This window comes from Pristiophorus japonicus, chromosome 10 (assembly GCF_044704955.1).
Source record: "Pristiophorus japonicus isolate sPriJap1 chromosome 10, sPriJap1.hap1, whole genome shotgun sequence".
Taxonomy (NCBI): domain Eukaryota; kingdom Metazoa; phylum Chordata; class Chondrichthyes; family Pristiophoridae; genus Pristiophorus; species Pristiophorus japonicus.
Genome location: NC_091986.1, coordinates 199,013,791 through 199,030,412, shown reverse-complemented (window position 1 = coordinate 199,030,412; position 16,622 = coordinate 199,013,791). Strand labels below are relative to the sequence as shown.

The 16,622-nt window shown below is 47.2% G+C and overlaps 1 protein-coding gene across 1 annotated transcript in view; it reads left to right on the top strand.

Moving 5' to 3' along the window:
- The window catches only part of cyfip1 (cytoplasmic FMR1 interacting protein 1), a 232,925-nt gene that overhangs the window by 94,695 nt on the left and 121,608 nt on the right, over nt 1–16,622 (top strand). Inside the window, exons 14-18 of the mRNA XM_070892474.1 lie at nt 5,400–5,525; nt 7,249–7,415; nt 10,902–11,049; nt 13,039–13,192; nt 14,742–14,898. Coding sequence (XP_070748575.1) covers nt 5,400–5,525; nt 7,249–7,415; nt 10,902–11,049; nt 13,039–13,192; nt 14,742–14,898 — 752 coding nt within the window. The remainder of the gene's footprint in view (nt 1–5,399; nt 5,526–7,248; nt 7,416–10,901; nt 11,050–13,038; nt 13,193–14,741; nt 14,899–16,622) is intronic.

Below are 16,622 nucleotides of genomic sequence, written 5' to 3'. Positions count from 1 at the left end.
GACCCGACACCCGCTCCCCGACCCGGCACCCGCTCCCCGACCCGCCCCCCGCTCCCCGACCCGACCCCCGCTCCCCGACCCGCCCCCCGCTCCCCGACCCGCCCCCCGCTCCCCGACCCGCCCCCCGCTCCCCGACCCGCCCCCCGCTCCCCGACCCGCCCCCCGCTCCCCGACCCGCTCCCCGACCCGCCCCCCGCTCCCCGACCCGCCCCCGCTCCCCGACCCGCCCCCCGCTCCCCGACCCGCCCCCGCTCCCCGACCCGCCCCCCGCTCCCCGACCCGCCCCCCGCTCCCCGACCCGCCCCCCCGCTCCCCGACCCGCCCCCCGCTCCCCGACCCGCCCCCCGCTCCCCGACCCGCCCCCCGCTCCCCGACCCGCCCCCCCGCTCCCCGACCCGCCCCCCGCTCCCCGACCCGCCCCCCGCTCCCCGACCCGCCCCCCGCTCCCCGACCCGCCCCCCGCTCCCCGACCCGCCCCCCGCTCCCCGACCCGCCCCCCGCTCCCCGACCCGCCCCCCGCTCCCCGACCCGCCCCCCGCTCCCCGACCCGCCCCCCGCTCCCCGACCCGCCCCCCGCTCCCCGACCCGCCCCCCGCTCCCCGACCCGCCCCCCGCTCCCCGACCCGCCCCCCGCTCCCCGACCCGCCCCCCGCTCCCCGACCCGCCCCCCGCGCCCCGACCCGCCACCCGCGCCCCGACCCGCCACCCGCGCCCCGACCCGCCACCCGCGCCCCGACCCGCCACCCGCGCCCCGACCCGCCACCCGCGCCCCGACCCGCCACCCGCGCCCCGACCCGCCACCCGCGCCCCGACCCGCCACCCGCGCCCCGACCCGCCACCCGCGCCCCGACCCGCCACCCGCGCCCCGACCCGCCACCCGCGCCCCGACCCGCCACCCGCGCCCCGACCCGCCGCCCCGCGCCGCCACCCGCCGCCCCGCGCCGCCACCCGCCGCCCCGCGCCGCCACCCGCCGCCCCGCCCCGCCACCCGCGCCCCGCCCCGCCACCCGCGCCCCGCCCCGCCACCCGCGCCCCGCCCCGCCACCCGCGCCCCGCCCCGCCACCCGCGCCCCGCCCCGCCACCCGCGCCCCGCCCCGCCACCCGCGCCCCGCCCCGCCACCCGCGCCCCGCCCCGCCACCCGCGCCCCGCCCCGCCACCCGCGCCCCGCCCCGCCACCCGCGCCCCGCCCCGCCACCCGCGCCCCGCCCCGCCACCCGCGCCCCGCCCCGCCACCCGCGCCCCGCCCCGCCACCCGCGCCCCGACCCGCCACCCGCGCCCCGACCCGCCACCCGCGCCCCGACCCGCCACCCGCGCCCCGACCCGCCACCCGCGCCCCGACCCGCCACCCGCGCCCCGACCCGCCACCCGCGCCCCGACCCGCCACCCGCGCCCCGACCCGCCACCCGCGCCCCGACCCGCCACCCGCGCCCCGACCCGCCACCCGCGCCCCGACCCGCCACCCGCGCCCCGACCCGCCACCCGCGCCCCGACCCGCCACCCGCGCCCCGACCCGCCACCCGCGCCCCGACCCGCCACCCGCGCCCCGACCCGCCACCCGCGCCCCGACCCGCCACCCGCGCCCCGACCCGCCACCCGCGCCCCGACCCGCCACCCGCGCCCCGACCCGCCACCCGCGCCCCGACCCGCCACCCGCGCCGCCACCCGCCGCCCCGCGCCGCCACCCGCCGCCCCGCGCCGCCACCCGCCGCCCCGCCCCGCCACCCGCGCCCCGCCCCGCCACCCGCGCCCCGCCCCGCCACCCGCGCCCCGCCCCGCCACCCGCGCCCCGCCCCGCCACCCGCGCCCCGCCCCGCCACCCGCGCCCCGCCCCGCCACCCGCGCCCCGCCCCGCCACCCGCGCCCCGCCCCGCCACCCGCGCCCCGCCCCGCCACCCGCGCCCCGCCCCGCCACCCGCGCCCCGCCCCGCCACCCGCGCCCCGCCCCGCCACCCGCGCCCCGCCCCGCCACCCGCGCCCCGCCCCGCCACCCGCGCCCCGACCCGCCACCCGCGCCCCGACCCGCCACCCGCGCCCCGACCCGCCACCCGCGCCCCGACCCGCCACCCGCGCCCCGACCCGCCACCCGCGCCCCGACCCGCCACCCGCGCCCCGACCCGCCACCCGCGCCCCGACCCGCCACCCGCGCCCCGACCCGCCACCCGCGCCCCGACCCGCCACCCGCGCCCCGACCCGCCACCCGCGCCCCGACCCGCCACCCGCGCCCCGACCCGCCACCCGCGCCCCGACCCGCCACCCGCGCCCCGACCCGCCACCCGCGCCCCGACCCGCCACCCGCGCCCCGACCCGCCACCCGCGCCCCGACCCGCCACCCGCGCCCCGACCCGCCACCCGCGCCCCGACCCGCCACCCGCGCCCCGACCCGCCACCCGCGCCCCGACCCGCCACCCGCGCCCCGACCCGCCACCCGCGCCCCGACCCGCCACCCGCGCCCCGACCCGCCACCCGCGCCCCGACCCGCCACCCGCGCCCCGACCCGCCACCCCTCTCTTCCCCTCCCCCCCTCCCCCCCTCTCTTCTCCTCCCCTCCTCCCCTCCCCCCCTCTCTTCTCCTCCCCTCCTCCCCTCCCCCCCTCTCTTCTCCTCCCCTCCTCCCCTCCCCCCCTCTCTTCTCCCCTCCCCCCCTCTCGCTCAGCGGCACGAACGCTGCAGAATTCTCCCTGGCTGAAGCACTTTCACACAGGTAGGAAGATGGTTTATTTAATATTTTCTTGGCTTATAAATGTTTATTCAGGTTGGATTTATTTGTATAATATTTGTAGAAGTATAAATAAGGATTTATTGTCAAATTTAATGAGTTCCCTTCCCCCCCACCTCGTTCTGGACGCCTAATTTGTAACCTGCGCCTGATTTTTTTAATGTGTAGAACAGGTTTTTTCAGTTCTACAAAAATCTTCACTGGCGCCATTCTACTTTAGTTTGGAGTACATTTTCACTGTGGAAACTTTCAAATCAGGCGTCAGTGGCCGGACACGCCCCCTTTTGAAGAAAAAATTCTGTTCTAAACTAGAACTGTTCTACCTGACTAGAACTGCAGAAAAAAAAATGTGGAGATTTGCGATTTCTAAAATAGTCCGTTCTTCACCAGTTGCTCCTAAAAATCAGGCGCGAATCATGTGGAAACTTGGGCCCATAATTTCCACACGTCGGGTCAGTCTGATTAACCCTCTCCTTCCCCCCTCCCCCACAAAAAAAATGTATAGTTCATAACTGTTGCTGGTTTTGTTTTACCATTACAAATGAAGAACAAGCTATTTTTTGAGTCGGAATAATGTGATTCCATCTTGCTGTATCTTGCAACTATTTTCAGGAGAACGTGATGCTCATGTTTTTTTCAAAATAGTTATTACAAAGGATAGAGTTACCTATTTTTCTGGGTATTTGTTTTCTTTTCCCTTTGAATTTTTTGGCTTGAGCAATGAGCTTTAGACCTCCTGTTTTGGAGGAGATGCTCCGAATAATGGCAAGAGAAGCTGAGTTAATCATCATCATAGACAGTCCCTCGAAATCGAGGAAGACTTGCTTCCACTCTAAAAGTGATTTCTTAGGTGACTGAACAGTCTAATACGGGAATTATAGTCTCTGTCAAAGGTGGTACAGACAGTCTTTGAAGGAAAGGGTGGGTGGGACTGGTTTGCCGCACACTCCTTCCGCTGCCTGCGCTTGCTTTTTGCATGCTCTCGGCGACGAGACTCGAGGTGCTCAGCGTCCTCCTGGATGCTCTTCCTCCACTTAGGGCGGTCTTTGGCCAGGGATTTCCAGGTGTCGGTGGAGATGTTGCATTTTATCAAGGATGCTTTGAGGGTGTCCTTGAAACGTTTCCTCTGCCCACCTGGGGCTCGCTTGCCATGTAGGAGTTCCGAGTAGAGCGGTTGCTTTGGGATTCTTGTGTCAGGCATGTGAACAGTGTGTCCCGCCCAAAGGAGCTGGTTTAGTGTGGTCAGTGCTTCGATGCTGGGGATGGGATGTTGGCCTGATCGAGGAGACTTCTGTCCTCCCAGGGGATTTACATGAGCCTTACACTAAACATCCGTAAAACAAAGCTGAGTTAATATTGATAGAATGATGGTCTTCTTAAACCTGGGTACTTCAACTTTAACTGGAATATTAAATAAATTCCTTCATACTTTTGAGTCTGTGAATCCTCTGAGGTTACTGAAAAATATTCCAAAAAATAAATAAAGAAATTTAAAGTTAATCATTCTTTGTGGTAACCTTTACTCACTATTTCTCTCCTTGCACGTATCTTTAGACAGTTGTTGTGAGTGAGGGTAAACTTTACAATGTGTTAAGAATCCTTCCTGTCCACTACAAAGACTCTTTTCCTGTCACTGTTTTTCATCAGTGATTTGCAACTTTGCTTTGCACAGATTCTGCTAACGTCTCCAATGAAACCTGAAGAAAATGAGTCAAACTGATAAAAAGTAGAAGAGGTGAAAATGTATGGCCTTTTGCAGTCAAAGACATGAAACTTGCCAAAAAAGATCACTTCTTAACATAGAAATATAGAAAATAGGTGCAGGAGTAGGCCATTTGGCCCTTTGAGCCTGCACCGCCATTCAATATGATCATGGCTGATCATGCAACTTTAGTACCCCATTTCTGCTTTCTCTCCATACCCCTTGATCCCTTTAGCCGTAAGGGCCACATCTAACTCCCTTTTGAATATATCTAACGAACTGGCCTCAACAACTTTCTGTGGTAGAGAATTCTCCAGGTTCACAATTCTCTGAGTGAAGAAGTTTCTCCTCATCTCGGTCCTAAATGGCTTACCCCTTATCCTTAGACTGTGACCCCTGGTTCTGGACTTCCCCAATATCGGGAACATTCTTCCTGCATCTAACCTGTCCAATCCCGTCAGAATTTTATATGTTCCTATGAGATCCCCTCTCATTCTTCGACAAGCAATTCCCACAAGCACGAACTGGCCAAGACCAGTGGCAAGGAAACTGCAAATTTGGTGCATTAGTGTTAAACAACATCTGGGTCTAAATTGAGTAAGCATTTGTGAAATGCCAAATTGTGTCGTGAAGCAACCTGAAAGTGAATGTGAAGGTCCTTTGCTGGCCAGCTAGCCTTGGGAATGGGACCAGTATTAATTGGTCATGGAATAACACATCCCACATGTCCATAGAGTTTCTTTCCCTTCATGAGGCACTTGTACTGTCACACATACCAATACTGATGCATCAGAAACTAGTCTCTACCAAGAATGTAAAACGGAATTTAGATCTCTGCAAAAGATGACCATGTGAAGGTATTATGCTGTGTTCTTCGATCTTTTTCTAGAGATAGAGGGATGACACCAAAGTCTTAAGTTAATTAATTCGCTTCCTGTGTGTTTTTCTTTCTCTCATTTTTACTTCATAATTTTGCAGTATTCTTGGAAGCTTGTGCACCCCACGGATAAGTACTCCAATAAAGACTGTCCAGATAATGCAGAAGAATATGAAAGAGCAACAAGATACAATTACACAAGTGAAGAGAAGTTTGCACTTGTTGAGGTGGGACAAAAAAAAATCAAATTTTTAACCTATTTATTTTGCTAAGCTTTCAGTAGTAAAGTTCAGCATTTAAGAATCAACAGGGACAATATCAATACCCTTACACAATGTAAAATAAGTATTACTGTTGCAGAACTATCTCACAATTATGAAGAAATTTTGGTAGCCTCTTGGCTCAGTGAATACCTTTATTATTCCTGGATTAAGAAAGTGAAAACAAAATATAGAAGTGCGACTCCAAAGTTTTTGAATGTGTTGTCGCCTCCCAAATGCATGCCCATTTTTCCTGCAACTCCATGTTTTGAATCTCTCCAAATTACATCCTGTCACTGACCACGGTGCATTATCCCTCATTGTCCTGCTTGCCCTCACGGCAACCTTTGACATGATCAACTGCACTATCCTCTTCCAATGCCTCTTGTTTAAGTTCAGTGGGACTGCCCATGATTGGTTCCACTTTTACAAATCTGATCGTAGCCAGAGCATCTCCAGCTTCCCGCTTGTCTTTCTGGCACCACACCAATACCTCTGGAGCCCCCCCAAGGATCTATCCTTAATCCCTTTCTCATCTGCAAGTTGTTCCTTGGCAATGTGATCTGTAGATATGACAACTTTCACATGTATGCTGACGAGAACCCAAGTCTACCACTCCACTACGTAACTTGACCACTCCACTGCTTCTGTTGTCAGACTGCTTGTTCGACATTCAAACTTGGATGAGCCACAATTTCTTCCAGTTCAACATTGGGAAAGCTAAAGGCAAAAATATAAATTTGCAAATATATGACCATATTTTTCATGGGCTCAATGAAATATTTTTGAATTATAATTGATTTGCAACCAAAATATGTTTTGAGAGTGTGTTCATGGCCCATTTTTAATAGTATATTTTAATGTCCAGTATAGCTCTTGTGCAACTCAAGGGTCATTTAGTTCTGCTGTAAATTTATTTTGTTCTAAAAGCTATCTATCTACAGTTGAAGATGAGAGCCAAAAGTGATTTCTCGGTGCATATAGCATGATGTATAGTCTCCACGGAATTAATTTTTTCTTTTGCCAAGATTTCTTGCTTTTGAAACATGCATTGAAAATTTACAAAGGCTTTACAATGCCATCTTCGTCATTAATGTGAAGTGCAACTTTGATCACTTTGAATGTGAAATTAATTCTGTAAATGGCTTTTCTCTTCTGAATATAGCAAGCTAAAAAGGTGATAATGTGCAATTTAGAAACTTACATGGTTGTCTTTACTAAGCTGACAATAGCAGCTGAAATTACAGTTTAATTAGTGGAAAATCACCCACTTGGGAAAAGTCTGCATTACCTTGAAAAACTGAGATTGTGAATTGCTCATGGCCAGATTTTTAACAATCTGAAGATTCTTCAATGATAGCAATGAGTGAACTGACTTTGGTTTAGATAAATGTTTTGTCTTGATCAGGAAATAGCAGTTTTGTCATGGTGAGGGGAAAAATTAAATAGTCAAAATATTATTTGTGACTAATTAAACTGCACTTTTAAAATTAGATCATATATTGATTCTGTGGTGGCTGTAAGTGATTCAGAAAGCACTCCTGAGAAAAAAATGGCAAGTCTAGAATTGCACCGGTTTAAATCTTCCAAGGTTTAACTGTTTCCACACAGTTAAAAGTAGCATACTAGTTTTGTGTGTGAAATGTATGTTCAACAAACCTAAACTTGGTTCATCTGTTTTGCACTGCAGGTTATTGCAATGATAAAAGGACTGCAAGTGCTGATGGGTAGAATGGAGAGTGTGTTCAATCATGCAATTCGACATACCATTTATGCTGCACTCCAAAACTTTGCTCAGAAAACACTCCGTGAGCCTTTGCGTCAGGCCATTAAAAGGAAGAAAAATGTGATTCAGAGGTTTGTCTAAATTGTACATTAAATATGGCGATACTACTCTTTTTGTTCAGGTTTTCACATTTGGAAACCTATAATTAGTTTTCCACTTTCCCTGAGAAAAAAACCTGTCTTTTTATGTTGATGTCAATCTAAACATGCACCTGTCATGATTGTAAATGTGCAGTGGTTTACTGTTTAAATGGTTTTCTGATATAAATATAGTAGCACGGAGGCTGTAATGAAGGCTGATTTGGAAAATGGGATTGGAGGGGTGGGGGTGTGGCTGCACTGATGCATCAAGACATAGGTTTTCAGATTGGGGTCTGAGGATCTTGGCAACGGGATCCCAGGAGGTTGGTGAGGTCATCAGATTCTGTGTTTGAGCACTTCCTAATATGTTTCTTTTCCTGCATTCAGATTTAAAAAACATTCTCGAGAATCCTAACACGGTTTTCCTTTGATTAGCTGATGCTGTTTTCAGAAGCTGGGACATGGAATTCCTAGAAGTGTCAGTAGTTTCAGGGGATACCTCACGCACAGATCCAGGGCACTGATCTGAGGTTGAACTAAGCTACATATTTGGGGCAGAATAGAAAGGTGTGCATTGCATTTGGCTTCATGGTACCCTTAATCTGGGAGCACTTGATGTTGATAGCAAACAACTTTATTGCCATACCATTTCTCAACCTTAGCATCCCTTATCTTGAGCATAAAAATGTAGACGTCTAGGGCTGGATTTTCGGCTTTGCTCATTTCTGGGCGGTAATGGTGGCGGGGCAGTGAAGTTTGTGCCCGGGAATAGTTTGCGCCTCAGTCAGCAAATTTGGGCAGATGGGCCCCGAGTGTGGGGTGGAGCGCTAAGGGAGGCGATGTAGACCTCTGTTTGGGCACTAGGCCGGCTGACCATGCGAAAATCTCGAGCTAAACAGCCGGCCTGGGAGCGCTCTGAGAGCCCTGGGGAGAATTTAAAGATCCTGAAAAACACCCACCAAAAACATTCCCAATACATAGCCCACGCCACCACAACATAAATTGCAAAAAAACCCCAGAAAAAACAATCACTCTTACCTGAGGTGGACATTACTTACCTCACTGCAGCTGGTATAGGTTTGACCGTCTGGTTTTCAGGCAGTCTCAGCACAGCTCGCTAAGCGATGATACGGGTCGGGCGGGACTGAAAAATCAGTGAGTTTATCCAGCTGAACATGTACACCAGGAATGTTGAAGGTACGATCCCCGGTATGTAATTAGTCAGTGATGGAGTAGTTGGCCTTGGTACCCTAGAGCTACAGAGTGGAAAATTGACCAGAACCTCTGATATTATTCTGATGCTATTCAATGCAGAAAGTGCACCTGTATTGATGTAGAATGGAGAAAGGATTGGATCTGGCTGTGAGGCCGCCTACCTTTCATGGTCATATAGCTTGCTGGTCACTGTTGAGGTTCACGTGTGGATATGACTACTTAGACAAGATGTCAGAGGGCACCTGACAGCAGTGGAGCCATACTCCAGCAAGATGTCAGCACTTTCAGAATGAGAGAGGAGGAAATGGATCATGCCATCATAAAAGCCACTTTGTATGGATATAATTCTTGATTATTTATTTTTTTTAGCAAGAATTAACTAATTTATCAGTGATCGACAGCGACTGGAAATGTGTTTCCTGCTTGCAGTACTGACTGGATAGTGAGGCAAAATGAATTTATAGGAACAATATGTGAAGGTAGCCACAATTCATAAATAGCCATGAGCTCTTCCCTCATTCCTGTCTGTCTATTCATTGTTTTTGATAAGAAGCCAAAGTGATGTTAGCTGAAGCTAAGGAGCAAATGTTTCTTTACCAGCCTGGAAAATGTGGCAAAGTTATGTGTTAGAACTCCGATGTACTGAACTGGATGGTAGGACATGGGTTCACGTTTTCCATTCCCAACAGTATGAGTTCTGATTTTGGTGTTGCCACTGGGATGTGCATAGTTGAAGTCAGGTGCTTCCCCAATGGGGGAGAGAGAGAACATCAGAGTGGCAGTCATCCTGGGTTGATGTTATGTACCTTGTATCTGCCTGCATGATGATACTTGTGGTGGACTAGGAACAAGTCCCTAAACCTTCTGCACGATCAGGGGGTAATGTGTGGTGCAGCGATACTTGAGGAAGTTTCAAGGAAAGTCAGTGAAATCAATACTGAATTATTTCAATAAATGAGGCTTACATTCAGTTTTAAAGTATTTAGAAATAGCAAGAGATAAGCGAGAGTATTTTTGCTAAAAGCGTGCATTAATTTTGTATTAAAATTGATCATTCAATAATCTATGTGTGAAGACGAGCAGTAGAAATTCTCTCGTTACCAGTTTCTAATGAAACCCACACATAATTAAAGAAAATGTTGACCTATTTTTATTTGTGCAAACTGTTTTGAGCATGTTTAGATGGATAAATCTTTTCAATTGCTGTAATTTTCCAGGTGGAGAGCTTACTGTTTTGGTTGACTTTATCCATCAATTAAAATATTGGCAAAGTGTGTGTTTGTGTGTTTATCCAGAACATGTTTTTGCTAAATATAAGTTTTATTGGTATTCTAAATTAGCTACTTAAAATGTTGCTTTTGTCTGTCGTCTACAAAAACACTTAACTAAGGATCTGTCCTTTGCGTAAAAAAATATTGATCCATGAGAAATGAGCAGTTGCCCAATTAGTATGTGTGGCAATTGCAGCCTTGTCTTCCTTGTGTTGGATCGATTAATCCAGTCGGGTTGAAATTCAATTTGTTTACTTTTTCAAATGCTGTAAGTGCTTCTGTTCTACTTTCTCAATTTTAAACTATTATAAGTATTTTAATGTTCAGGCATAGGAAGTAGACGGTTGTTTAAAACACAAGCCCAGTTGGGTCTTTTTATTTCGCTTGTAGCCCCCTGCATACAAAGGCTTACATTATAATTATTAAAGAAAGGATCAAATGTTTTAATTAATTAAACAGCCTCCAGTGCTTGAATGCCTGGTTTGTCTTTGTGATCGAAATCTGGGGTAGTCCTCCGGCTGGGATTTGGTGTGATGTGTAGACCTGTGTAGCAAGAATACAGGCTTTTAAACTGTGCACAACATGCAAACTGAATTTAATATATTTTGTAAATTCCTACTCCGTGTCTGCCTTAAACCGTATAATGCAGCCAGATTTAAAGGTTGAAGCTTGCTTTACTCTACCCTAAACAGTAATACTATCCTTGGAGGAGCATCTCCTTTTGTACCAGTGCAATTTTTTGTTCTACCCACATCTGCCACTGTCCTTTCCTCTTGGGTGAGTTTGCCAAAAATTGTGGAACTTGGGTGGAAATGTAAAGAAAATTACCATGCATGACTTTGCCTTGTCAGCCATCATCCATGATTTGATAGTCATTTAGTACTGTATCTTTTCATCACGCCCTGCTCCCCATTGTACAATTACACGGAACTACCAAACAAAAATGTATTGTTGGAACTGATGCTGATACATTTGTCCTGTGTCTCTCTAGTGTCCTTCAAGCTATTAGGAAGACTATTTGTGATTGGGAGGTTGGACAAGAACCAGTAAATGATCCCGCACTCCGAGGAGAGAAAGATCCAAGAGGCGGCTTTGACATCAAGGTTTCTCCCCGGGCAGTTGGACCATCAAGTACCCAGGTGTTTCTTCAATGCAAAGCTTTTGTTTAGAATCCCAGGTTCAAAGAAATTAATTTTCAGCCAGAAATGGGAATTGAGGTCCAAATTGCACGAGGCTGCCCAGGAAGGCAGTGGAGGAGGGTAATGACAGCAAATTGTTGAGAAAGCTGGATAGACATTTGGAAGAGAAAGAGATGGAGGGTTATGAAATATAGAGTATTGTATAGTATTTTTAAAACCTTCGAACTGGACAGACCTTCGACTGGGTCACTTCAAGTTCTGTACATTCCTGTGTTCCTATTTGTTTTAAAAGCAAAGTCGACCCTTGATCAACCTCAAAAGTATATTTGAATTATTGCTTGATGACAGACTTTGCAGCTTTTAATCATTTAACCTGGAGTTTTAGGGATGGGTCAGTTTGCTGAATAAGAACCAATTCATAAAGTTGTGTGCTGAACAATTGTTTAAATCTCTCCTCGTGATTATGTGAGGAAGGAATAGCTCGCGCTTTGAACCTTGCTGCTTTTGGTTCTCTTAAATATTGCTTACTGATACTTAAACCTTAACTTCTTAATGTGGTTTCTTACTGATGGGCTTTAAAGTTGAAATTATGAAAAGCTAAGCGTATTTATGTTTGCACTTTATGCATATAAATTTGCACCCAATTAATGCTGTTTTGCTTGAGCTGCAATCAAAGTTACTAACCTTGAAATCCTTAACCCAAGCAATTACTAACAACAAAATGCCTAACCCAGGCAAGCAATAATGTTTAATTTTCTTGGCTGGGCAAGGGTGATCAGTTAAGTTTTAGTTATAAAGGACTTGATTTCACAATTATTGTTCTTAAAACAATGTTAACAACTAGTATCATTTAAATATTTATCACCATTTTCCCCCCTAGATATTACTGTTGTTTTTTTTTTGTTTTGTAAATATACCTTCCAGAATGTCATAGTACCTGTACATGTCATGTTTTTATACATTTTCATTGATGTACCTTGTACATGGCACATTTTGATCAGGTTGTATGGTTGAGGGTGACGATCTAAGCAACTTGTACTTGTATTCTCTATGAATTTTAAAGGAATTTTGCTTACCTCTGCAGCAGGCATATTGAAAATGTGAAGATGGTCTCTCTATTGTTTCCTTTTAGCATGCTGTTGCAATCATTTTAGCAATTCCTAGCTAGTTTCTGTCTCTTAATGGGAAAAATGCCAAATGGACCAATTGCCTTTAGTACAGATTACTCGATTTTCCCATTCAGACCATGCCAGCTCTGTAGTTGGAATGATGCTGTCCGCTAAGTGTAATTTATGTTGCTTGCTGTGGAACATTGTAGTACTAACATATTAACCAAATTCTTTTCTATTGCTATTTAACCAAACTCACACTTTCTGCTTTTGTCCCTAACTCTTAATATCTGCCCTTGCCAACTGGTTTTAGCTGTACATGGTGCGCACCATGTCAGAGTCATTGCTATCTGGAGAGCTAGCGAAGCAGCTAAAATCTCTGGGACTGGAAAAAACACTCAATGCGATGACCACGTTTCTGAGGCGGTCCTACATCTATCCAACCATTTTAAATTTTGGTGGTAAGAAGAGAGCCTATTATATTTTGTTGCTGAAAGAAAGTCAAATTGTTCCATCGTTTGAAGGTTGAATATTCTTAATTTGGTATTTGTTTTACTACAGTTGAATATTCCAACCTAGTTGCCATCTCTGTTTTTAAAAAGTAGTAAACCCCCTTTATATGGATACAGTGTGGAAATATGATTTTTTATTAATTTAAAACATCAAAAGGGTGCGATTTAATACAGTTTGGTTCAATTCCAGTTCCATCTGTGAAAATGTGTTACTGTGGCAAAGTAAGTCTGTGTTCATCGGAAGTCTCCACCCCCCCGCCAACCCCCCCAATGGTGGAACAGTTCGGCTTTCTCCATTAAATGTATAATAACTAATGTGCCCTTTATTTTTTCTTTTTTTGTTGTTTTACGTTTTCCCGTTGGTGTAGCTCTACATGGTTAGAACTATGCTAGAGTCCCTCATTGCTGACAAAAGTGGCGCAAAGAAAACCTTGAGAAGTAGTCTTGAGGGCCCCACCATTTTGGCGATAGAAGAATTTCACCGGCATTCATTCTTCTACACTCACTTGCTCAATTTCAGTGGTAAGATATCTCTTCCACAGGAGACGGCGGGGGACAGATTTGTATTTTGACCGTGTGCCATTAAAGTTGTTTTTATTATTCTCAAACCTGTTCATAGGGGAATGTGAGGAACTGCATCGAAGGTGAAACAGATATTTTCATTTAAAGATCACTGAAAGAACATTCAATTCTGTTGCTCAGTATATGTGAAAAATGTTGTGTTTTGAGACTCTCAAAATATGCCAGCAAGTGGATTTTAATCAAATTCAGAACTGAAATTCTTGACAAAGCTAAATTTTGACGTCTGTGTTCCACTATTCAGCAACACTGAAACCTTCAGTTAGAAACTATTTTTACCAGAATGTGAAAGCCAATAAAACTTGCTCTTGTTTTAATGGAGTGACTGTATTTGGAAATTCAGATTGTACTTGTTTTTGTTGGAGATACTAATTTCATGGTTGTTTAACAGTCCATTTGTGGTTTTTGATAAACTCATCCACCCCCTCCCCCCACCACCCAATTTTTGGCTGATTTTATTGAATATAATTACATTTTTATTTTGAATTTTCACCATTTACCCAAGATATGGTTAGATCTTAGTTGAACTCCTTGAATTGGAGCATTGAAACCAATCTATCCATTTGCAGAAGGGAGAGGAAAGAGCTATGGTGGATACAGTTGGTAGACCCATGGACTCTGATATTTATCCAGCAGCGGACCTGACCAAGTAACATATGAATTGTGGTACTGCTCATTGGATAAATATAATTTCTTGGTTCCAAACACATATTTAGTTCTGGTAGAAATTAATCCTTTTAGAAATGTTTTTCAATTAATATAACTAAGTACTATGTGTTAAGATATTGATAATAAATTCAAAAGGCAAAATGCCTTTTCAAAGCAGGAAAATAATTTGTTATAATTTAGCATGACACAAAGTTGTATCCGTAGAAGAATGAGAGGTGTTTACAATCACCTTCCCATCATTCATACCGAGAGCTCAGAAGGCTACCAAAATAAGACTATGGGGAATGTAGATAGATATGTGTTTGTTTAATATGTATATATTCTGGAATTGGATAGACATTGTGCTTCATTAGAGATATCGGCATAATTTACAAGTGGCATTTGGTGAAAAATAATTTGCAGGTAGCAACATGAAGTTTAGTAAAAGTTTGTTTAAATGTTGTGTAGCTTTCCTTTTCACCTAAATTATATCATTATATCTTAATACTTCACTTAGAATTATAGTATATTGAGATGATTTTTAAAATGCACTTTATATGAAATAAAATTATGCAGCATTATGTTTGGTGCTTCCTGTAAAGGTTTTTTTTTAACCAACAATACTAGCTTTTTTTTCTTTTAATGTTAAAATTGTTTAGCAAATCAGATAGTGAAATCTGATGAACAAAATTATCTTGCATAAAATATGTTTCAAATAGCTTTTGAAGAGTGTACTACAAGTGTGTTAATGCCTATTTTTAACCATTATGAATGTAGCATTTTTGATTTGTACAAGTTTATCTCTTTTTGGTGATTTGTTGTCTCTGAACTCTTTTTCCTTAAGAAACCCTTCAGCATTGTTGTGACCTGTCTCAGCTTTGGTTCAGAGAGTTCTTCCTCGAATTAACAATGGGAAGAAGAATTCAGTTCCCTATTGAGATGTCTATGCCCTGGATCTTGACTGATCATATTTTGGAGACCAAAGAAGCTTCCATGATGGAGTAAGATTTTCATTAATTTCCTTGTCATTGTGCTGCATGATGAAAGGAATTTTTTCCAGTTCTATATTTTATACTCACACCACCACTGGCACCCAACAATATTAGAGCTGAGCTTCAGCCTTCAATCTTTGGAATTTTCTACTAAACTTAATGTTTTTTGCGTCCCAAGCGCTGGACCAGCCGTACGCTTCCAGCATTTTCTGTTTATAAGAACATAACATAAGAACATAAGAAATAGGAACAGGAGTAGGCCATATGGCCCCTCGAGTCTGCTCCGCCATTCAATAAGATCATGACTGATCTGATCATAGTCTCAGCTCCACTTCCCCGCCCGCTCGCCATAACCCCTTATCGTTTAAGACGCTATCTATTTCTGTCTTAAATTTATTCAATATCCCAGCTTCCACAGCTCTCTGAGGCAGTGAATTCCACAGATTCACAGAGAAGAAATTTCTCCTCATCTCAGTTTTAAATGGGTGGCCCCTTATTCTAAGATCATGCTCTCTAGTTCTAGTCTCCCCCATCAGTGGAAACATCCTCTCTGCATCCACCTTGTCAATCTTGTACGTCTCGATAAGATCACCTTTCATTCTCCTGAATTCCAATGAGTAGAGACCCAACCTACTCAACCCAAGATACCATTGGCCTTACTGATCACTTGCTGTACCTGCATACTATCCTTTTGTGTTTCATGCACAAGTACCCCCAGATCCCGCTGCACTGCGGCACTTTGCAATCTTTCTCCATTTAAATAATAACTTGCTCTTTGATTTCTTTCTGCCAAAGTGCATGACCTCACATTTTCCAACATTATACTCCATCTGCCAAATTCTTGCCGCTCACTTACCCTGTCTATGTCCTCTTGCAGATTTTTTGTGTTCGTCTCACACATTGCTTTTCCTTCCATCTTTGTATCGTGAGTAAACTTGGCTACGTTACACTCAGTCCCTTCTTCCAAGTCGTTAATATAGATTGTAAATAGTTGGGGTCCCAGCACTGATCCCTGCGGCACCCTATTTGTTACTGGTTGCCAACCAGAGAATGAACTATTTATCCCGACTCTCTGTTCTCTGTTAGTTAGCCAATTCTCTAATCATGCTAATATATTACCCCCAACCCCATGAACTTTTATCTTGTGCACCTTGTCAAATGCCTTCTGGAAATCCAAATACACCACATCCACTGGTTCCCCTTTATCCACTCTGATCGTTACATCCTCAAAGAACGCCAGCAAATTAGTCAAACGTGACGTCCCCTTCATAAATCCATGCTGTCTCTGCCTGACCAAATTTTGCTTTTCCAAATGTCCTGATACTGCTTCTTTAATAATGGACTCCAACATTTTCCCAACCACAGATGTTAGGCTAACTGGTCTATAGTTTCCTGCTTTTTGCCTGCCTCCTTTTTAAAATAGGGGCGTTACATTTGCAGTTTTCCAATCTGCTAGGACCTCCCCAGAATCCAGGGAATTTTGGTAAATTACAACCGATGCATCCACAATCCCTGCTGCAACTTCTCTTCCTAGGATACAAGCCATCAGGTCCAGGGGATTTATCTGCCTTTAGTCCCATTATCTTACTGAGTACCACCTCCTTAGTGATTGTGATTATGCGTAATTCCTCCCCGCCATAGCCCCTAGACTATCCACTGTTGGAATATTGTTTATATTACTGGATTGTGGTGTCACGTTAGACTTTTGCAGCACTAAAAGAATTTTCAACTAT